The 23,887-nt window shown below is 38.1% G+C and overlaps 1 protein-coding gene across 1 annotated transcript; it reads left to right on the top strand.

Annotated features, from left to right (window-relative positions):
* Positions 1 to 318: 318 nt before the first annotated feature.
* On the top strand, positions 319 to 20,492 carry LOC135467435 (mitotic checkpoint serine/threonine-protein kinase BUB1-like). The gene is made up of 25 exons (XM_064745207.1): positions 319 to 526; positions 1,519 to 1,578; positions 1,967 to 2,111; positions 2,607 to 2,803; positions 3,292 to 3,449; positions 3,751 to 3,944; positions 4,263 to 4,366; positions 4,751 to 4,792; positions 5,999 to 6,201; positions 7,066 to 7,201; positions 7,952 to 8,101; positions 8,634 to 8,892; positions 10,188 to 10,216; positions 10,569 to 10,642; positions 11,064 to 11,190; positions 11,777 to 11,894; positions 12,463 to 12,755; positions 13,755 to 14,128; positions 14,673 to 14,797; positions 15,865 to 15,951; positions 16,437 to 16,526; positions 18,111 to 18,271; positions 19,033 to 19,222; positions 19,467 to 19,573; positions 20,289 to 20,492. Exons 1-25 carry the CDS (start codon positions 378 to 380, stop codon positions 20,476 to 20,478), a joined length of 3,762 nt encoding a protein of 1,253 aa, XP_064601277.1. The 5' UTR covers positions 319 to 377; the 3' UTR covers positions 20,479 to 20,492.
* Positions 20,493 to 23,887: the final 3,395 nt, after the last annotated feature.

Raw genomic sequence — 23,887 nt, forward strand, 5'->3', positions numbered from 1 at the left:
TGCCTAAACACAGGTCGGCCATAATACCGGTACGGTTCATAACTCCAGACCGACGTTTCATTTCTCTGTATTTTTTTTGTTCAAATCCGGATATTGAAATTAGATTTGAAGAGTAGGCCCATTTTTATACGTCTTTACCGATATTGGTATAGTAGTACATTGAAATGTGTACCGACATTTGAGAAAATAACGATACTTAGATCAGCGCGAGACTGTCAGTGGATGGTACATACAGCACGTCAAGGGGAGGTCACTCTAACAGAAAAATGAAGATGGCGCGTCAATCTCTTCATCCGCGCATGCGCGACGCGGCTGATTTTAAAAGAAAGCATCAAGAAAAAACAATCGTTGTGTTTTGGATATTTTTGCCATGAAATATGGCAGGAGAAAATGATACCAGTGCTGAATGGGAGCTCAGTAAGGAAAACGTTCAACCTCTGCGACATGGTCGAAAAGTGACCAGTTTGTCCGCCGCTTTGCAGCCTTTGTCAGGCGATCAGCTATCGAAGATCCGAGAGCAAAGACAGTGAGTTGGCCCATAGTTGTAATGTCAATCAAGGGTATGCGTGTGCACACATCTGTTCTTATCCATTGCGATGAATTATAAAGTCAGATTTAAGTCTCAGGCGGAAATGGCTTTTCTATTGAAATATAAATATACAAATATAAAATATTTGTAAGGGAAGAATCAACTTGAGAATATAAGAAAAATTGTCGATTTTTACTGAGCACCGATTTTTTCCCCATTAATTAGGTCTAACGCACAAATAAACCTATTTAAATTAAATTAAACATTGAGGTTTACTTTCAACAGTTTTTGATATTTACCTAAACTAAAATTACCCTGTTTTCCTTTTACCCCACGTTAACCAAAGCATGCATTCTCGCTGCAGCTGATTAGCGTCAAAACATTACATTTGTGAGATCAAATCTGTATTTGGATATGTGTGATGTATTTTGATGTCAAATGCTACCTTCTGCATTGTCATAATGTATAAACCTAAAGAGCCTGCCACGTTAGACCTGGGGTTCATTCCCAACTCCAGTCATACCTAAGCCACTTGGGTTTTGGTATTGCCTTGTATGTGCTCTACATGACATTCAAGTGAGGCAGCAGAGCACATATTTAAATTAAAATATGTTGGCATTGGGTTCAGCCAGCTGCAAGAAAACTGTTGAATTATGACTGAAATGTACATTGTATTTTAGTTCTATTGAAAGCAATGTTAAACCCCCCTAAAAAGAAGTGAGATGGGATGTCAAGTACCTGGCAACTTAAAGAAGTGGTTTTCTTGAAGCCCTTCATATTTGTCATCTCTAACCATAAATCCAATCCCTGATGACCCAATTGTGTAAGTGAAGTGTATTCTTAACCATGATGACATGGCCTAATCTAGGTTAATTCAGAATCAGATACCTGGACCCCATTTTAATATTGACCCAAAAAGTGCGCATTAACTTTTAGGCAAACTAAATTATTTTGTCATTGTCGTTTTCTGTGTCTTTTTTTGTTTCAAGGGCATTTGAAATTGAACTAAGAACCTATAAAGGTGATGACCCCCTGGATATCTGGTATAAGTAAGTACACATACATATATTTTCTAGACTACTAAAGTGTACTTCACATTTACCTTCACCAGCTAAGTGCCACAATTTAAGTTCACCGTACGTTTGACCCTTCATGTTTTTACCTTCAGTTGCTTACCTGTTGTGTAATTGTATGCTTGTATAATTTATGACATTACATGACTGAGCTTGAAGAACTAGATCAGTATTATAGATGCCACAATTTGTATGGTTTGAGGGCATGGATGTTCAGTTAAAATTTATCATTCGAAACCTGATTTTGACATGCTGTTTTCAGAATTGATATGCTACAACTCATATGATGAAGTAAAGTATCAACTAACAAGCATTATGGTTTTATGATTTTTTTTTTCTTTTTTTTGCTGTTTTGTGTTGTCAGTTATATCAAATGGACTGAGGAAAATTATCCAAAGGGTGGTAAAGATGGCCATATGATGTCCTTGCTAGAAAAATGTGTGATTGTGTTCAAAGAAGAAGAGAAATACAAAAATGATCAGCGATACCTGGAAGTTTGGATTAAATTTGTAAGTACTGTTGTATCAGTATTTTCCAAACCATAACGAGGCGAAAAAGATAAAAAATCTTTGTTTGCTGTTATTCTAGTCACTCTTTAAAACAGTAGCGACCCAAAGTGTTATCTGTCTTTTTCACTACCATGGATTTTTTTGTACATGAAATACATTACCACCTCTCCACCAGTGTGTTGTTTTCAAACCCAGACTCTGCTGGTCTTTCCTGAAGTGCAGCCTCATCCCTAGACCTAGGGCCACTTTCACAAAATTTCACATATCATCTTTCTTGTAAGTTTTCGTAAATGACTTTGTTGTGCACCGAATAAGGCATCTTGATTCAGAAGGATGGCTGCGAAAGTTGATTTATAAAAAGCGTAGGCAGTGCTGTTGATGAAATCATAAAGTAAATGTACATGTAAAATATTGCATCTTAACTTGTGTTATGTATAGAACTATCTGTGCTCAGATCTTTCTCTTTGTGACTGGATGTATCTTGCTGTTCTGTAGGCATCCCTTTCCTCAGACCCCCTGGAAGCCTACGCATTCTTGTATGATCAGGGTATAGGCTGTGAACTGGCAGCCCTGTACGAGGCCTGGACTTGGGAGCTGGAACAGGTGGGCAATACAAAAAAAGCTGATGCCTTATACCAGGAAGGTTTAAATCGTAGGGCTTTCCCTGTGGATCGCCTTGAGAGGTCTTACAGGTATGTTGTTCAGGAATCCGAAGTAAAAATTCAATTTTTCAGTCAATTCTACTCATCGTTGTCATTAGGCAGAACTTACTAGGAGCAGGACTGGTGTTGTTCAAATCATATTGTTCAGTGTTCTTGACATTGGAATATTTGGATAGTGCTTTGCTTTTTTTATTTATAAAGATATGGACTGCAACAAGCATGTCACTTACCTGTTCTAAGTCAAGTTGCACCATAGGGTGCCATTTCGATTTGAATTGAATAAAATAACCTTAACATGATGAATTGTTCACTTTTTATCTCAGTGCTGTGAGATTTTTCATATACAGGTTTTCTAGACAAATTGAGTTGAATGACTTTCTTGTGTTGGGCTCATCACAGCCAGCCAAGAGACACATATACGATATTCTGTAGAGGTGTCATGCCTTGGGTCAAGATGTGTCGGGCTAATAAATTTACACATGTACTGATCAGATATTTTGTCTATCCTGTCATTCTAGGGAGTTTCAGGCTAGGACAGTGCGCCAGGCGACAGCCGACCTAGCTGATGTGACCATGAATGATCCACTAGTGGAGGAGAGGGTGGCGTTTGGTGCTCTTAAGGGGCGGGGCAAACACCAGACAGTCGGCTCTGTCAGAACAGGAGCAGCACTTCAATGTAGGCAAATGGGTACTTCTCCAAGCATGAACACATAGGTGTAAAAGTAGTGAAGAGTTCTAGACCGCAGTATGGTCTTCATGGAGATGAAAACAGTTGCTGAATTCCCTGTATTTGTCCTAAAAAAGTGCATTTTTAGATGGGAATAAAGGTAAAAAAATATTATGCTTGGTGCTGAAGCTTGCAATATTTTCCAGTACAAAAAAATTCCATGTGATAGAAAGGAAATTTTTGTTTTTATAACAATCATTTTTAAAATAAGCTTCTTAAGAAATTAGAACTAAATATGCTCATCTCACAGCCCACAGGCCTGGACTGAGCTTGAAAACCCCAGCTCTTCAGCAAAGAGGACAAAAGTTTCAGATTTTTAATGATGAGAACCAGATGCCTTCTTCAAGTGTGCCTCCCCAGACTGGTGAATGGGTAACTGTCCCCACACGGGCTGTCACTCACACGGAAAATGACCAAGAGGCAGGGGCGTGGAGAAAGGCAAAGGTAAGTCATAATTATTCGACAGATTAGTCTGTCTTTCAGATATTTAGTTATATAGAATCCTGAATTTATGGGGTTTTCTTTTTTTCTTTGTGAAAATAAATTTTCCGAGCAAATAATGGTGCAGTAGTATGATATTCTCCCTGCCTTTGTTTCCTACAATCATAAACCATGTGTAATGTATTGGAGTACAACACAGAACAGCAAACAACGGTAAATAAATGAATACACACGCTCATGCTTTAACTGTTTAATTGATAATGTTTGCTTGTGACTCGAAATGGAATTGTTTTCTGACCAGCTGGATTTTTCTCGTCACAGGTGTCCCAGAAGTCCACAGGTGTTGTGCCTATAGCCTCTGTGTCCAGCTACAGCAGACCCACCTTTACTGTCCATATTGATCCTGATGCTGACCAGCATATGGTGTAAGTGCATTGTATCATGCAGCATGATAACAAACTATGTAAGCAGGGAATAAATTTTGACAGGATATGGTTGTTTGTGACTAAATTGATTCTGAGTTAGCGAAAAGTCCATCTTCGTAAATTTGACGTACCGGTACAAGTGTACAAGGTGAACAAGAAACTGACTGTAATGTATACAGTAAAGTCACCCATAATGTCATGGAATTTTTCGTAAACCAATCATCCTGTTGTACAAACTATTGAAAGGTGATTAATTGGTGAAAAATCAAGTTCCTTAATAAGTATTGATGATTTAATGTATCTGGGTATCCCCAGAGAATTTTGTATGCATACACTTGTGACAAATCATGAACTGTGTTTTGCTTTTCCGGTTAAATATTTTAGGACACCTATGAAGTTACCAGAGTTTGGAAATGCAGTTCTCAGGTGAGTGAACAAGAACAGTATTGGCTTTTCTTGAAGAAATCTTTAACTCTTTTATATTGTACCAGATGATGTGGATCTCCCTGAGAGACTCTGACTTTGTATGGTTATCATCCACACTTCCTGCTCTCGCTGTTTGTCGGGCTTACCAGACAAAAAGTGGTAGACAACTTATGCTCAAACGTTGGCACAACCTAATGTTCATCACTTGTCGTTCACCAGCATGTTGCACATGTCTGTACATGGTAGTATATTATGTGTGAGAAAGCTTCTGAGTAACTTGCTGAAGGATAGTGATATACCCTGGGCACTGGCATCGTTTGTTTAATCAGACCCTGGAAGCAGCACAGCTGCATTGAGCTGACATAGAAATCAGGGCTCAGATGACAGAATAGGTTAGTAGACTATATTTCATACAGCTCTGTGAATTTGCTCTTTTCAAAATAATTGAATGCCGAGTGAAAATTATCAAATTTATGCTTTTGTATTTCTTATTTTAATACATAAGCCTCAATGTTAACTAAATTTTTGCTGGGTGTTTTGGGTCTGGTTAATTTGACACTTATTCTACTCCGCTGTTAGTTGCGGGCTGTGTGCAAATACACATATTAAATAGAGATGACCTTTCAAACAACATCGATTGTGTCACACAACACACCAGCTGGTATGTTTATCTCCCCGAGTAATATGATTTCATACTGTTTGTGTCTACAAATAAAAGTATTTGAGTTTGTTTACGTGTTAGATTTGCTTTCATGATTTATATAAAGATGAACTATCAGAATTTCCCTCAGTAATAATAGTGTTATTGCACACAGTTATAGATATTGCTTCCGTTTTTACATTTTTGATAGTTTACACCCAGACTCCATGACGTGGAAAAAGAAACATTTGTTTGATGAGGTTCCAATCTGAGCATGAAATATACCGTTTTTGCCTCATTTCCTTCATTTTTTGGGGGTATAATAGACTTTAACACCTTCGTCTTGATGTCTGTTGTATAACCCGACACCGGTAGACCTTGTTTCCTACCTGATCAAATGATTCATTTGACTCGGTATGAAGCAAGGTTCAGCGGTATCAGGTTACGCAACAAACACCAAGGTGAAGGTGTTAAACCCTTAAACATTTACAGCCATAAATAGTATGAGATTTACAACAGTGGGATAGAACTGATAGTTCAAATGAATGATAACTTGGATGTTTTAGTGCTAGAAAGCCTGGAAAGGAGCAGACCACACTGCAGCACCTTAATCAGATCGCAGAACAAGACCCCTCATTGGTGCCCATGTATTGTAAGAACTTGGTGTACAATGGCGTGGAAGAATTTCAGTTTGAAGAGCTCCGAGCTGCCAAGTGGAAGAAAAGACAGGAAGATATTCAGCGAAGGGAGGAAATACGCCGTCTTGAAGGTCAGACACAGATCTGGTGCTTATTTCACAAAGCAATTTCATAACTTCTGTCTTCTTTTCAAAAAAAATAATATTTAAAGTTGGATGCTCAAACTTGGTTGACATTGTATTACCACAGCGTAGAATTGATGGTCGAAATTTTTTGGAATTGTGCGTGTATTTATGTGTTTAATTTGGATAACAGTTTTAAGAAAAGCCTGATATTACTCTGTGAGTGAGTGAGTGAGTGCTTGGGGTTTAATGTCGTACTCAATATTACTCTGTGAAATAGGTCCCAAGTTTCACAAGTTGTTATTAGACCTTCATGTTGAAGTTTGAAATCCAAGACTACGAGTTCAAGTCCAGCTCATACTGGCTTCCTCTCTGACCCTACATGGGAAGGTCTGTCAGCAACTGGTTGTGGGTTTCCCCTCATGCTGTGTCTGGCTTCCTCTATCGATTATGCTGGCTGACATCGTATAAGTGAAATATTTTTGATTATGCTTAAAACACCAATCAAATAAGTAAATAAATGAAATAATAATAAATAATATAAACAATGTAATATAAGGAAGTATTGCATTTATGTTCACAAGATTAAAACAGTTTTTTGTCATTACAAACGTTAAAGGTTCTTCTGAGATACACTTCATTAATAAATAAGAAATATATTAGTACTTTACTTTGCTAATATTGTACAAGTATATAGAAAAAGAGTTTTTATAGCAAAGGTTTTAAGATTAAATGATTCTACTGCCAAAAATCATAATCTGAAATACATGTTTGTCACGTCTTAAATATGTATTGGAAGTGTGAAATATTTGCCTTCCTTTGATCACCAAAAGATACCATTTCAGCCATGCTTTTTCTGGTTTCCCTTGACAGAAGATCGTGCTGCATTTCAGGAGGAAGTAAAACGTCAGATGGAGGCTCATCGCCAGCGAGAACTGGAGTTACAGCGTAAACACGAAGAGATCATAGCACAGATAAGCAGTGGCATGGCGGCTTTCAATAGTGAGAGGTACATGCTCATTACATGTAGTAGCCACAAAAATTTAAACAGACATGGGACTCTTCAGTCCATAAACATAAAGACTGATTTCAGACTTTTTTTTGTGTCAGTTATGAAAACAGACATCTACCAGATTTCTCTAACAGTTCCTGAAGGACATGAGCTGAGGTAGTTTTATGTGTATTTCAGACTACTTTTGACGACTACCTCCTATGACTCGGACGTCAGAGCGTTAGAATGCGAACTGAGTTTACATATCTCTGAATTGTCGCTCAAGATCCAATGGAGTAGTTTTGAGTTTGAACTCAATAAAGATACAAACAGTCCAGCTTTACCATTTGACTTGTTGTTAGGCAACCTTTGTTGACATTACTTTAGCGATAACCTGTCTCACTGTGTTTCAGAGGCACAAATGACACAAAATGTTTAGCCCCAGAATTTTTTCCAAAGTTCATCTACTCATCTTTTTCTGAATTTTTTTTTCCAGACACTTATTTTATAGAAAATGAGATCAAATGATCAAAAAGAGTTGCCTAACATTTTTAACAGATTACTTGATACAATCATGTTTTTTTCACTTTTAGCAATAAAAGTGTTTGAACTGGAAACTTTCCTATTCCAGATTCAGACAATGTCTTCACTGTTCTAAAAGATTTAAGTCCAGAGTTTTAATCTCTGATGAAAATATGTGTTGAACATGTTACTAAATTTGTTCAGGGCTTCTCAAGAGTGAATGATTTGCTGACATATTTCCAACAGGGTGAGCAACTCTAGCTCTGAAGGTGTAACCAATGCCTCACTCTCTGACCACAGTGGCCAGGTTGGGGCTAATGTCAGCATCAGAAAAAAAGGCCCTATCCCAGCCGCGCCTATTACCAACACTGTCCATCCCCATCCATATAAAACCAGGTGAGCTATAGCATCTGTGAGCAGCCAGCTCAGCAAGTCCGTAAAAGCCATCCATGACATACTCCAATCATAATGTTGAAAAAAAAATTTAAAAACAAAGAACAAACCATTCATGGACAACTGTTTGTGGCACCACGTTATTGTTTGGTGTCAGAGTAGGGTGACTCAGTAGAGTTTGGCAATAGTCCATTTTATACAGTAACACAAAGCAGTAACATTAATATGAAATGGGTTAATTTCTGCTTTGGCAAATTGATTGTGTAAAGTGGGAAAATTTATCTTAATTCCATCTGCAGACTTTCAGTCACACATGACTCAAGCCCTCCAAGGCCAAGATTTACTTTAACCTCTAATAATGAACTGACAGTTTATCCATAACTCGGCGTAGTTCCGTGGTTTAGTCTAGTTACTCTGGTTTCCCACACCCAGAAATTGACTGGTTGCATCATATAAGTGAAATATTGTTGAGAATGGCTTTAAACATTGAATGAATTAATTTTACTGAAAATATATGTATGTATTTCTTCAATAGTGAACAAAGTATCACCAAGCACCTCAACTTTGATGACCTGACTTTACACAATCGTGGCTCCAAGAGTAGTGGAAATCCTGACGATGCTCCACCCCAGGGGGCTTCACTTCTTAACAACAGCTCCCATACCCCCAATATGAGTGCATCTGCCCACCTGACCAACTCAGGCAAATCCTCAGGCAGGTCATTCACATTAAGCCACACCCCTGACAGTGCATCCAGCTTCGGACAGCTTAACAGACAAACCCCGTCAAGATGTGTAAGTCATAATGCAGATTTTTTCTGGTTGCTTTACAGTCACTGAAGTAAAGTGAAGTTTTAATATAATTTAATGTTGAAGATTTGTTGTAGTACATGTACTGTTTCTGAAAACTTGGATAATTGTTTTATTCCCAGTTCTTTTCTTGGTTTGTACCACTGACTTGGTCATACTTTTCTTCAAAACTTGTACCTTATGCATGTAATTTGACATTATGAAAAAACTGTAGTCCCTTCTTACCTAGTTGAGCCTTTACTTAAAATTGGCTGAACTCTGTTTCAGATTGTTTGATGTTTTAATTGTGTATGTGAAATTGTGCAAAATAACAATGTTCCAAAAAGTAACTTATACAGAAGAACACAGACTTTCAAACACTTGACTGGCTACAACTATCAAGCCCTTGACCAGCGTTTGACACCAGTGAAGACAAATAAAATTAAAGCTGTTGGTAAACAGCATTTCCTGGATTCAAGCTAATCTTCCAGTAAAGATAGTCTCACTCCTGGTAAATCGGTTTGTTGCCATGCAGTGGAATATATCAAATGGTGTAACTCCAGTGTCTCTTGAATTAATGAATACGAGGAGATACAATCACTTCCAGTTTTGATAAAAACCATTTAGAAACTTAAGAAAAAAAATTACTGGTACCCTTGTCGTTCTCTAAAGCATACTTCATAATGAAGAAAACACTATCATGAAGTATTCATGTACAGTATGTCAGCTGAAAGACCATTAAGCTGTCCATAAAAGTAGTTTGATTTATCTTTTTAGAATTTTTCAACTAGTGAAAATGCATTTGAAAATTTGGATTCTACGCAGAGGGCTAGCCAGCTATCCGTCCTCTCGCCCAATTGGACGGGAAAAATGGAAAACTGGTGTTGTTTTAAGCACTATTGACATGGGAGAGACAGGAGAAAAAGAAATCTGGACACCCTTCTATAACAAACTGACATCAAATAGGGCTGTTTAAACACCCTTTTTCACATTTCTGGCTAACCCCCTGATTCTAAGGGGGGCGTGGCTTTTCCAGCAATATTGGGATCAGAGATGTCACATACAGCACTTTACACATATAGACTTGTTGGATTTCATCATTAAAAGTGTATATACATTTAGATCTATGAATGCATTCTGACAGTGGACCTTGAAATGGGCTATTTCATATAAGAGTATAAATTTGGTATCACTGATACTCACTGGGTCACTACAGACGGCCATAGAATCTGATGTTTAAAACCATTCAATCGGTCGGAAAAATCTAACAAAATAAATGCAACTGTTTTTCTCTTTCACAGAATTCATCTGGCCGGGATATATACTTCATGTATGTGTCGTCTTTGCTTTAAAGATTCATGATCTTATGGACTGACTGTTCTGACCAGAAACACGACAAATTTTGCTGATTTTTACTTGAACCTAGCAATCTTTGGTGGTTTAGCCTTGACTACACCAGGAGGATTGTCACGTACCTGGCAAAAGACAGCGGTTTCCACTGGACTAACATAAAATACCATCCTGCCCTGTGTTAACGCTGATGAAATAGGAAAACTAAAAAAACATTTCCTTTTGATGAATAAGAAATTAGCTTTTTTTTTCTGGTATGGTTCACAGAGTATGGCGCCATCTCCTACTGTGAACATAAGGAAGCCTATGAAGTGGTGATGGAATGTTTACAGATGGAAACCTGGAAACAAACCTAGGCTTCTCACAGCTGTAGGAAAGCCACAGAAAATGGACACCTCTGCTTCAGGTAAGACAGGTTGGTCTTGTAGACGGTCGTCTTGAATCTAAATTTAAAAATATACATATTGACATCATAAGCAAACAACTGAAACTATCAAAGGATGATGACAAAGCTGTCCTAAACAATAGGAATTTACTACCAGGACAAAGGGTTTTTTTGATTAAAAAAGAAGGCATGTATCAAACCATTCTGTTGGCTTTCTCAGCGATTAGGTGACGGCATATACAGAGTTTGATAAATCATTATTCTTAATGCAGTGTATCAACTCCATACCCTTGAACGCGAAGCACTGTACATGTTTTTCAGAACAGAGTCATTTCATTAATGGCAGATTGTTTTGAAAAATATACGGCATATTTAAAATTAACATTGTCTCCAATGAAAAATGGATGTGTGACTTGAATATTTAATGCCACTCTTTCCTCAGCCACCAGTGGGGCTTTTGGAGGTGAGGGTGTACCATTCAAGATCTTCAGTGAAAACAATGCAACAAGAACCAGCACAGGCCTGCGAGCTCCTTTTGTTCATAACACAGATAGCGATGTTGAAAACAGGTAATGTTTGGCAAAATGAGAATTGTGGCATCGCCCATTGCTGACGTCTAGTAACAAATGACGTCATATTTTCAAACACGCATGACGTCGTTCTGGCACATCTGCCTTACTCTACGTCACATCTTTCTGATTCAGCGTCACATAAAGAATATTATTATTATGCTACATCAGGAAAATTTTATGGAAACCGCCGAAGATTTTTTCTTAGGACTTTAGGCTAAATAGTGTTATTCATTGTATATCTTTTTGAACCTTGGTGTTAGCTCTGTTCCCTAAGGTATCCTTCATATCATTTCACTATTTCCGCCTAGCTTCACTTAGGACTGAAGTAGCACTTTAAAGTGACCAACTGCAAGTATAAACTAGGTCTTGAAGGCTGGCAAAACCTGGCAGAGCACGAGGGAAACCACTACATGTTACCAGGTTTCAAACAAATATTGATTCCAACAAGCAACCTTTGTGAACAAAAGTTTTAAATAGTCTCTCATGTGAAATAGCCTGTTGTAAAAGCATGTGTAAATATCTTCATTTTGGCCAAAAGCAGATACATGTGTGTGATTTGAGTGTTAGTGTTATTCTGTAACAGGGTACCCTCAGGTGTTAATCACCAGCCTAAGAGAAGGGCTCTGGCTGGAATTCTCCAGCCTCCCCAGGAACCTCCCATTCTGAGCACAGCAGACTTTTATGAGAGGACTCAAGAGCAGGTAACTCCACCCATTCATTTGTTTGTTTGCTCCCTGCAATTTGTTTCACAACTGGTGCAAGGTTGTGCGTGAGTGATTTTACATAGATGAAAGTTTTCAGGATTTATCCAGAATTAGAAGTTTTTTAAAATTAAATGAAAGTCTGCTTAATTGGGAAATTATATAAAGTTTTCTGCTTTTATGTGACAGACTTTAGCATGATTTCAGTGGTTGACATTGGCAGGGTTATGCTCAGATAGGTGTGCTTTTGTTATGCATTGAAGCAGCACAAGTACAGTATTCACAAGTTTATGTCATACATTCAACTATATTACAATCCCGTCCTGCCAAAAGCAAAAAGTAGGAGACACTCATTATGTTTGTGGTTAGTCGATGCATTCAGCACAAGAAAAAATGATTTTGTACATGGTGGTATGGTTAATCAAGCGCTCCCATATATATAACAGCCTAATCTATTCCCAAGGGTGTGACAAATGCATGAAAACAGTATAGGTTAAAGTCCTATATGAAACAGTCACACTTGACTAACATGACTGACGTGATTTTATCTCACCCATGCACTCTACAGGAAGAACACATGGATGGACTGGAGTTTTCTAATTTACATTACCGCGACGATATCACCATGGCCCCCCTGGGGTCACAGTCAGACTTTGCCGCTGCAGCTCGGCTGGCCTCCACACCATTTACCCATGTGTCAGAGGGGAAGCAGAAACACGCTGTGCAGCAGGGTAGTGTTAATAAGATAGACCTGGAGGAGGCAGGTGTAGAAAACGTGGAGAGTGTTGTCAGCCAGCAGAGTGAGGATGTGGACAGTTATATTAATGGGGTAGCCGTCAACAAGGAGAAGTCTGGCCTGAGGTGAGTGTAACGCTACAGTGACACATCATGCACATTTACTGTATTCTAGCCCAGAAAAAGTTTGTTTATTAGAAGCAAATGAATGTCATAAAATATTACTTTTGATATCATGTGGATTATAATCCTACCTTCCCAAAAAAAACATCTAAGGTCAACGGAACTCCCAAGCTAAAATTTGCCAGAAACAGTTCATGTATTAGAGGCAGATGAATGTCATAAAATATTAGTTTTGAAAATCCTGTTGGTTGTCGTTCTGCCTTCCAAAAAAAGTCCAAACACTTTTCTGAGATCAACAGAACTCTCAAACTAGACGGAATGAGTACCTTGCAGTCAAAATTTTGAAATAAATACAGTACATCACGTGCTCTTACTGTTGTACATCAAAGAGCTTTTGGACATAAACAATTTAATCTGAGCTGGTTGTAGGGTGATAGCTCTCAGATTTGGAATCAAATCACATTGACTCAAGGAAAATTGTAGTGTGATGGTGGCATCAGAGGAAATTGGCTCAGTCATAAGGCCGAAACATTCTGGCTCAGCTGAATTATTGAATGAATCAATGATTTATTGATTGATTGATTGATTACGGCTTATTGCCACCTTAGTATTACAACCGAAATTAACAAATTAACCTGTAAAAGCTGACTGATGTTCTTTGAAGGGAAGTATTGATGGAATGGAACACTATCATGCAAATAAGGCATAATTGAAGAGTGGGCTTTATTCGACTTTCATGAATCCATTGCTCATTTGTAGTATGCATTTTTGTTCAAGCAAAATTCTGATGTTAGAATTCTGTAGAAAATTAATGTTTTTGCCAGTTCTGGAAGATTATGCCTTCATGTCCCAATCCAAGTTATTTGGTGCAGCAAAAATGTATCCATACTACTGCTACTCTACTGTACTGTACACTACTTATTCACTTAAATGCAGACTTAAATGACGTTTCTATAAGAACATTTATATATTTTTTATATGCTTTGTTGTTTTTTTTCCTAGTCCAATAATGGAGCTGAGCGAGGATGATGTGAAATCTATGACAGCTAGCAGTAACCAGACTAACCATGCCTCCCACATGGAGACAAAGCCTGGCAGGGACAAGCAGTTACCAGTAACCATACCTGAAGCTGAGATGTCAAACTCTAAATCACCTCTTAACCAATCCTGTCACGTTATTGACACATCCGGTTACTTGGCCACCGAGGACAAGACAGAGGCATTGTCAGTCTCCATAGCGATCGACCCACGAGATCCGTTTGATCACCACACGATAAAACGGTTTCTATCATGCTTGTCTGAGCCAGTGTCCTCGTACCCGGGCTACTTCAGCATGGAAGGGAAAATGCCAGAAATTAAGCTTGTATTCAACTTGGGTGAGTTTTGACCTCTGTCTACTAATTCAGCCCTACCCTGTCTTCTCCGCTATTTTCACTTCAGAGAACAAACTGTATTTCAGCCAGGTACTCTCAGCTTTATTTCAGATTAAAAATGCAAAAATGATGTTTCGTAAGCTGCATATACCCTAAACAAATTTGACCAGTTAAATATAACTTCGAAAAGCTAAGTTCGAAAAGAGAATTCATAAGAGCTTGATGACTAAAATGTTTTGTCCAGGTACAGGCACTTCAAAGAAAATATGAAATAACCTCTCCAGATAACATAATTAGGTTAGATCTAATATGAAGTGACTGTAGCAGACTTATTTTGCTTGTTATTTACTGTAATTGTGGAATTTTTACTACTGAAAAGATGGCAGTCAGTTCCTTGGGTTGAAGAAACGGGAGCGCTTAGGGCATGTAGGTTGAACCACCTACGTTTGGCAGACATAGGATGTAAAAACAGTACGTGAAATTACCATTATTATATCATTGTTATGTGCATGTTTAATGCAGTTTGGGATTCCATTTATTTGTGTAGGTAATGATATGTACACTGTGAAGAAGAAGCTAGGAGAAGGAGGATTTGCCAAAGTCTTGCTCATACAAAAGTTTAATTATGATGACCCGGGCAACATGGATGAAGATGATGTTTGTGTTGCGAAGGTAAGTCCATCGCTGAAGGAATAAGCACAAAATGTATTTTGTTGTAGAGTAATTATAGTTACAGGACTTTTTGGGGGAATATATTTATCTCCTTATTCACCAAGATTTTATAAAATGATCAGAATTACATTGTCGGTTTCTGCAGGGGACCTCCGTGGCTCAGTTGGTTAGCACGCTAGCGCGGCGTAATGACCCAGGAGTCTCTCACCAATGCGGTCGCTGTGAGTTCAAATCCAGCTCTTGCTGGCTTCCTTTCCGGCCGTACGTGGGAAGGTCTGCCAGAAAGCTGCAGATGGTTGTGGGTTTCCCCCGGGCTCTGCCCGGTTTCCTCCCACCATAATGCTGGAGGCCGTCATATAAGTGAGATATTCTTGAGTACGGTGTAAAACACTATTCAAATAAATAAAGAAATAAATCTGTTTCTGCATGTAACCTGTTTTGCCAAGAGACCCTTCCAGCAAGTGTGTTAGAGAAAATGTCTGGTATTACATTGTATCTACCTACCACAGGAAGGATTAGTGTTATTTGATTAGTTTTTCACACTTTATTCAAGAATGTTTCACTGAAGGTTAGGTGAGATTTTATGGAATTTATGGCCGGGTGTGTTGTTTACATCCATTAAACACCCATATTGTCTAGTCTGATCTACATGTACCTTGCTGCTTCATTTGGTGAAAACATGGATCTTGCTGCAGCTGATCTGACACTGACCAGTGACTATCAGATAAATGAAATGCAGGCCTGATTAAAACTTAATATGGTGACTGCTTTAGATCAAGAGATTTATCAGGCAATTGGTAAAGGCCAGTGATTTTACTTACTCCAGTGACACAGGCTATCTCCCCTGTCACCGGATTTCAATATGAAAAGTGTAAAATTGTTAAGCACAGTTTTACGCACCAATCACAAATAAACTCTCTGACTGTTTTATAATTACAGATTCAGGGTCCCCCAAACCAGTGTGAGTTCTATATTTCTAGATGACAGTGTAAAATTATTGAATGCAGCTTTAAGAACGAAAATGGATCCTCTCTAAATATGACTCTTTGATTTTTGTGTGTTTACAGATTCAGAGTCCCCCAAACCCATGGGAGTTTTATATTTGCAGCACAGTACAGAAGAGACTGGCACGTCTGAGTAGCCCGGTTGATGTGGTATGTACAGTAGTTTCATAACTTCATCAAAACTGCATCAGTAAATACCTTTTCTGACTTTTTAGAAACTTTCTTGAATAAAACTAAATGCATTTTAATGTATGAATTCTAATGTCGGCTTTATGGATTATATTGTTTTTTTTTTTTGGTGTCATTGAGATTTTAAATTTATATTTCTCTCGAGAAAAATTTTTTGCGAAGTACATAATCATATGCACTTCTTGAACTGATACACAAGTAAAGAATCATTCGGATTTTAAATAGGCTCCATGGTTTACAGCAAAAGTAATGCTGTTACATTTGAAGTGTTTGAGAAGCATTGAATGTACGTATGAATGCTATCAATTTTATTATTGACGGAGTAGTTACTTTTAATTAGCCTCTCTGAAACCAGTTACCATAATGTGATGTAAAATAGGGAAAATTTTTTTTTAGAAGTCTTATTGTTTTGCTGTGTCAGCATATTCCTTTATTTCATTTTGCAGTCATTGTCAATGATGTCAATAGATGCTGCGTACTTCTATGAGGACTACAGTTGTTTGCTTAATGAACCACATGAGAATGGAACACTTCTGGTACAGTAAAAAATGCAATCTTTTGCTTTCACTTCTTTAAACATGAAAAATATGTCTTAATCTGTGTTACCATTTTAGCAGTTATGGTCATTGTATCAGTAATGATATTTATACTATTTCATGTGGCAGTGGGCAGGCTGATTTACTGTTGTAGAGATTGGCTGTTCTTATGCGTATTCAGTGTATTAAGGTCAAGTCAGACTTAATTCTAAATTCTAAAGATAAAGTAAACAGAGCTTTGATTCCATGCCAAAGTTAATACTGGGTTTGTTATTGATATGCTTCTAACCTGACAAAGAGGGGACTCCATGGCTCAGTTGGTTAGCGCGCTAGCGCAGCGTTATGACCCAGGAACCTCTCACCAATGCTGTTGCTGTGAGTTCAAGTCCAGCTCATGCTGTTTTCCTCTCCGGCCTTAAGTGGGAAGGTCAGCAAGTAGCTGTGGGTTTCCCCCAGGCTCTGCCCGGTTTCCTCCCACCATAATGCTGGCCGCGGTCGTATAAGTGAAATATTCTTGAGTAAGGCATAAAACACCAATCAAATTAGTAAATAAACTAAAGTGACAAAGACAAAGAAAACTTTACTATATGTCTTGTATCTTGATGAAATTGTATAGGAATGATTTTAAGTGTTTTGACATGTGGGATGAAATTAATATAAAGTGTAAGAAGATGTACATGTAAGAAGAGGTAAGGTGTAAGAAGATGTACATGTAAGAAGAGGTAAGGTGTAAGAAGATGTACATGTAAGAAGAGGTAAGGTGTAAGAAGATGTACATGTAAGAAGAGGTAAGGTGTAAGAAGATGTACATGCAAGAAGAGGTAAGGTGTAAGAAGATGTACATGCAAGAAGAGGTAAGGTGTAAGAAGATGTACATGTAAGAAGAGGTAAGGTGTAAGAAGATGTACATGTAAGAAGAGGTAAGGTGTAAGAAGATGTACATGTAAGAAGAGGTAAGGTGTAAGAAGATGTACATGAGAATAATGTCCAGAAACCCCATGGCCTTCCAGGTTCCATAAGACCATGAATGAACAAATTGTGCCCAAGTATTTAATTTTCATACAAATAAGTGATTCACTGGACAACAATGGTAAATTTTCATTGGTTGCAACCACCCAGAATAAGTCTCATGCCCCTCATTAAATGAATCACCCAGGTCGACAGACAAATGTCAAAAAATTGACAGTCAGACTGACTGTATAGAGATGCTTGTCTCCGCTGAAGCAGTATGGTACCCTGCTCTGGGTTGCTATATAAGGAAGTCGTACACTGTAATTGAAACTCTAAAGGACCTAAAATCTTGCCTACAAAAATGCATCTTTAGGGTCGAATAAATGTCACAAAATATTATTTTTGGTGCTGAAACTTAAAATTTTCCAGTAGAATATGATCATCCCACTTCAAAACAGCTTTCCAACATCAATACAACTCTCAGAATGAGGAAAAATGGACAAGTTAGCCATGGATGAAATTTATGGTCACTTAGGGTAGTCCCACTTCATGTCCCAAAATGCATGTTACAGGAACATAATGATTTTATAATACATGGTTAGTTTGAAATAGTGTTATGTTTTATGTTGACAGGACCTGGTAAACATGTATCGGGGCACGCCACTAATCATGTCTGAACTGGAACCCTTTGCCATGTTCATCACAATTGAGCTTCTTCATATGATAGAACAACTTCACAGGTGTCAGATCATCCACGGAGACATCAAACCAGACAACTTCCTCGTCAGAAATTTGTACGTCTACGTTTTTACTTGTCAGGAGGTGTAAATCCAAAGCCTTTTGAGACAAACATGTCATCGTTTTTTTTTTCTGCCATCATTCCTGCTTAAAGTTTGCTCAGATGACTTCTTTAGTTTGTGGTTTGTGTCTCAATCAAAGGGCCTTGTAATTTAGTTAAAGTGGGAGTTAGAAATCACAGAACTGCTGATTCTCCCAACGTTCTGCATGAAACTCTTGCAGCAACCAAAAATCAAAGGTTTGTGTTTTCTACTATGATTAAAGTGCTTAGGATCAATAAATTTTAGAATCAAGCTGCCCACTATTCCTTACTTAGATAATTATGTTTGTCCAATATTCTTTCAAACTCCTATGGTGAAATCTAAGTCCTGTTCTCTCAGCTGGACTGAGGTAACTCGGTTCATTAGCAGGCTTAGTCAGAGTCTCCTGTGGCACCTACACAACAATTCAAATACAGCAGATCATCTGCAATTTGATGGAGTTTTCACCAGCAAAAATTGACTGAAGTACAGACGGGTGATACGTTGTTGAGAAATCATGGAACGTTATGTGTGATTCTGTAATGAAAATCCCATGCAATTTGACATGATTTTTTCGTCATGGTGATCAGGTGGTGCAAAATTCAGTGATATTATAGGTGATTCACGGTACACATAGTGGCATTCTGATTTCATACTTGACAGTTATTTCTGCAGGACATAAAAATTAAATATTACAACATTGACATCTTTATTTTTTTTTTTTTTTTCTCTCCAAGTGTTCCTAAGCTGAGTGGTAGTGATGTTCGCTCTGTGTTTGGGACCAGCACCCAGATGCTGAAGCTGATAGATTTTGGTCAGAGTATAGACATGAGTCTGTATCCCCCAGGGACCACCTTCACAGCTAAGGTTCACACCTCAGGCTTCCAGTGTATAGAGATGAAGACGGATCAACCCTGGACCTATCAGGTATGTACTTTCTAAATAGCAGTGTTGTTGATCCATATGTGTTTCATCATGATCCATCTCAATATCTGCAGAGTCACCCAAAAAACTTGGTTACACAGAGATTAAACCAGCTGGTGTGTGCAAACCCTCTCTGGCCTGTAGTTGCCTCATTTGTCATTTGAGAAAAAAAGATAACGGTTCATGTCCTTCACCAATCACCACTACTAATTGCCAGGTTTGTATATATAATTTTTTTCCACTACAGACGGACTTATTCGGTCTGATCGGCACAATCCATGTCGTGGTGTTTGGAGAATACATGAACATCTTCCAGGAGGGGGGTAAATGGAGAGTCACCTCCAAGTTTTCCAGGTGAGTAGTTGTTAGGGCCAGAGGTTCTTCTGCTAAAGTCTGCTTACATACACAATTAAGATGTGCAGATGTACATGCAGTTAACCTCTCTCTTCAGAAAGATGATAAGTGAATAGCTTGTCCTTTCAGCTTTGGTTATGTTCATAAGGATATTCTACAGAATTAAAGTCTTTAGGCTTCAAATTAAAGGTACTTTCTATTTCTTTTCACATAAATGAAATAACTCTCATTATGTAACATTGACTTTGTTACACGTAAAGTTTAGCATGTCTTCAAGAGTTTTTGTGAGGTTTAATTAATGTCTTACCTCAGACCTCAGATGTCAGAAGATGTCACTCATCAGTGACCTCTGATGTCAGAAGATGTCACTCATCAGTGTCCTCAGATGTCAGAAGATGTCACTCATCAGTGACCTCAGATGTCAGAAGATGTCACTCATCAGTGACCTCTGATGTCAGAAGATGTCACTCATCAGTGTCCTCAGATGTCAGAAGATGTCACTCATCAGTGACCTCAGATGTCAGAAGATGTCACTCATCAGTGACCTCTGATGTCAGAAGATGTCACTCATCAGTGTCCTCTGATGTCAGAAGATGTCACTCATCAGTGACCTCAGATGTCAGAAGATGTCACTCATCAGTGAGTGTTAAATAATCTTGCTGTATGGTATACATATGCTGATTTTCTTAATATTTCTGTTCTCTATGATGACCAGGAAATGGAATGCTACACTTTGGAAAGACTTTTTTGATGCCCTGCTTAACATCCCCAGTTGCTCTGAGCTGCCTGACCTGTCATATTTCCGGCGTCAGTTTGAGGAATACTTCGTGAGCTCGCTGGTGACAGCTTACAACGATATCACCAAGAAGTTATGCTTTCCCCTGAGCTACTCCAGCCGAGATTAGACCTAAACTGTAACTCTGCTGTAAATCTGGCGCATACTTTCACTAGGATTTTAGCCGAAATGTTGTTCAGCGCAAATTCAATCCAATTTTTTCTATTTTAGAAAAGCACAAATAATTACCATTTACAAAATATCCGCCGCATCTGTACATGTTACTGTTCAAAATCAGTTATAAAGCTCCGGACTTCAGGAATTTCAGTTGAGTCAACAAAAGTTGAACGATGTTGGATAATCTGGCCGGGCTTAACAGTCAGAAGTAGTCGCATGTTAATAGGTTAGTTCTGTGTTAGAAGCTTTTACCACTACCCCAAGAGGCGTCCTACAGGTATCTTAATTTTGGTGTGGTATTTTACTAAGGGTAATTTAGCGAGGCTAAGTAACATTTTGTACTGAGAATGTCACAAAAAGACTTGAAACATACAAATAGATAGGCCTATACTCCAGCTGGCATGCCGATGTCACTCGCTGTGAGCGTTGCGGGAGACATGTGATTTTCCGGCTTACTTTAGGTGCGTCTTACTTAGTGAGTGTCTGTAATTATTGAGAAGGTAGATTACATATTGTGGCATCTAACTATTTGTAAAGGTTATAAATTTATATTTACCAAATTGAAAGTAACAAGCATTTGACTAAATCTAAATGAATCAGGAGCCGTATTTTAATTCCGTATTTCCATCTCATATAAATATTTTTTATACAGAAAATGGATGTTCACGGTTTGGAAAATCTAGATAAATATTATCATGGTATCACGCTGTTTGGTAATCTGTGGACATGTAGTTTGAACAATCCACCGTGATCTTGTATACATGTTTTAATGCTTGTGATACTGATTACATATATTGATACTATTTAACCACACCGTACGAGATAAGTATTTTAAGTAACAGGAAGTAGCAAACTATGTCTATTCATTATTATTGAATAAACAGTTAAATGTTTATAATCTCTGTTATGTGATCAGTGTACATTTTAAGGAGTTCACTGCCTGTTACAGAAACTAGTCTGTGACAATATCCCATTGAGACCCTTGCAGGTTAAGGTTTTTCAAATGTTTGCATTCTAATCAGCACAGCTGTACAACTAAGCACCCAACGCCTAAACACAAACATTCTTTGGGCATTTTCAGTATAGTGCGAAATAACACTGTTATGCATGGTATTTTCTCGTAACATATCTAAATGTTTTATAAGTGAAGGCAGTTTTATGTTAGTTTTTTCAACTTTCAGTGTGAATAAGTTCATTTTATTGATCTTTTTTTTTTCTTTTCCTTAGTGCCCGAGAATTGTGACTGGTTCATTTCAACATAACATGTTTTAGTTGTTAGCAATTTTAACTTTCCAGTGTCCAGATATAAACACTACAATCATGTTTCAAATTTTGACTTAATGTCAAATCTGGCTTTTAGGAATTAGTGCTGGATTGCTTCCATTGCTAACCACCTCAATTGTTTCCATTATTATTCATATTTTCAAAAACAAATTGTTGAAATGAGCATATTCGACATGGAAGTAAAATTGTTCCAAAAATGGGAACCAGTGTACGACAACTCACATTAAAGGCTTTCAAAACCTGCGGAATTTGATGAAAAAAGAAAAAAACATTTGTTTACTGATGTTTGATAGTTTTACGGTGCATTATTTTATACAATTATTATATTCACCTCACTGCATTGTTTGAAATGAAACCCACAAATTCCACTGTACAATTTTCCAGCATTCATGTGCTTTGAACAAATAATCACATCTGATTAAATTTAATAAGGATGTTTGTAAATGATTAGCGTTTGCCAGTATGAAGTTCTCCTAGACAGCCAAAAGCAGAATGAAAAATATGATTTGTATCAATTAAGAGTGTTCACTCTGCGGTCATACGTGGGAAGTCTATCAGCAACCTGATGATGGTCGTGAGTTTCCACTGGGCTCTACCTGGTTTTCTCTCGCCGCAATTCTGGTCGCCGCCCTGTAAGTGAAATATTATTTACTACGGCGTAAAGCATCAATCAAATAAATAAATAAATAAAAGGACTTTCATTTTATGAGTTTAGGGTGGAAGTGTCAGACCATTTTGTGCGGCAAGAAGCTGACGAATGTCCATGCATGGTAGACATAGAAATTAAACTTGAGGGCACTAATTGCTTGAGCGTACAAGACTGCCTTAGGTCTGACTGATGAGGTGGATCTAGTGTTCGAATCCAGCCGTGCGTCATGCGTTGTACTTTGTCATTAGAAACCCGTTTTCCTTCTCCCTCATGTCTGAAGGCGATAGATTTATATACATTTGCAGGCCGAAAATATTCTTTAGTTTTTCTATTTGACCTTAGAAAGCAAGGTCGCCAAGGTCACTATCACACTTATTTTTACGAAAATACGCTAGCCATGACTTCTTGTCCAGCCACAATCTGAATAAAACTCATCAAGATGTAGGAACATAAGATTATGCAACTGGTTTTATTCAGATCGAGGAGTTTAAGGGTCAAGAAGTTTATTTAGCTTATGTCACTATAGCTTCAAGAATCACCGTTTTTATTACCATATTCACGACTGATTAACCCTTGTCAATTGCGCCTTTGAACTACTGAGCCCGGATGTCCAAAACTGTTTTTAAGACTTAATGCCAAATTTAACTTTATCCCAAGTCTTCAGTTTTGTACTTGGCCCTACAGTTATTGCGTAACAGCGCATTAAATGGCAACTAAATGCGCTACAGTAATACTTTGATTTTGGACAGCTGCACTCGTAGCTGAGTTTGCCCAAAACTGACGATTGCTGCGAATTTAACATGCCAATTCGCTCCACAAAACATCGAAGTATTGTGGTAGTGGTCATGAGCATAAAATGTAAGTGAATCGTGTCAGATCAACATGGCAATAATACGGTTGGTTGATTTCACTTATAGGTCAGTATGGTTTAATCAGGGTTTAACGCCCCTAATCCACCATGGTGTTCCAGCATGAAAGATAATCTGGTGTTAAAGTTATACGCACAATACACAGTCATTCCAATATGCATGTACGGACCTCAGCATTATAGGGTTCAAAAATCGTCACGAAGGAGCACATATTATTAAAGGATTTGGATCCAGCACATGTACGCCTATCGGAGTTATTTACAGTTGTGTATGGTCAGACGTATACATGTTAACCATCTACTTCTCAGCTGGTGATTTTACATAACTTGGTAGGTATATATGTATGTATGCATGTATATGTCCACATTTTCGCTATTTTCACATTTCGGGGGCCTCCGTGGATCAGTTAGTTAACGCGCTAGCGCAGCGTAATGACCTAGAGAGTCACTCACCAATGCGGTCGATGTGAGTTCAAGTCCAGCTCGTGCTCGTTTCCTCTCCGGCCGTACGAAGGTCTGACATCAACCTGCGGATGGTCGTAGGTTTCCCCTGGGCCTGCC

Source organism: Liolophura sinensis, chromosome 6, assembly GCF_032854445.1.
Source record: "Liolophura sinensis isolate JHLJ2023 chromosome 6, CUHK_Ljap_v2, whole genome shotgun sequence".
Taxonomy (NCBI): domain Eukaryota; kingdom Metazoa; phylum Mollusca; class Polyplacophora; order Chitonida; family Chitonidae; genus Liolophura; species Liolophura sinensis.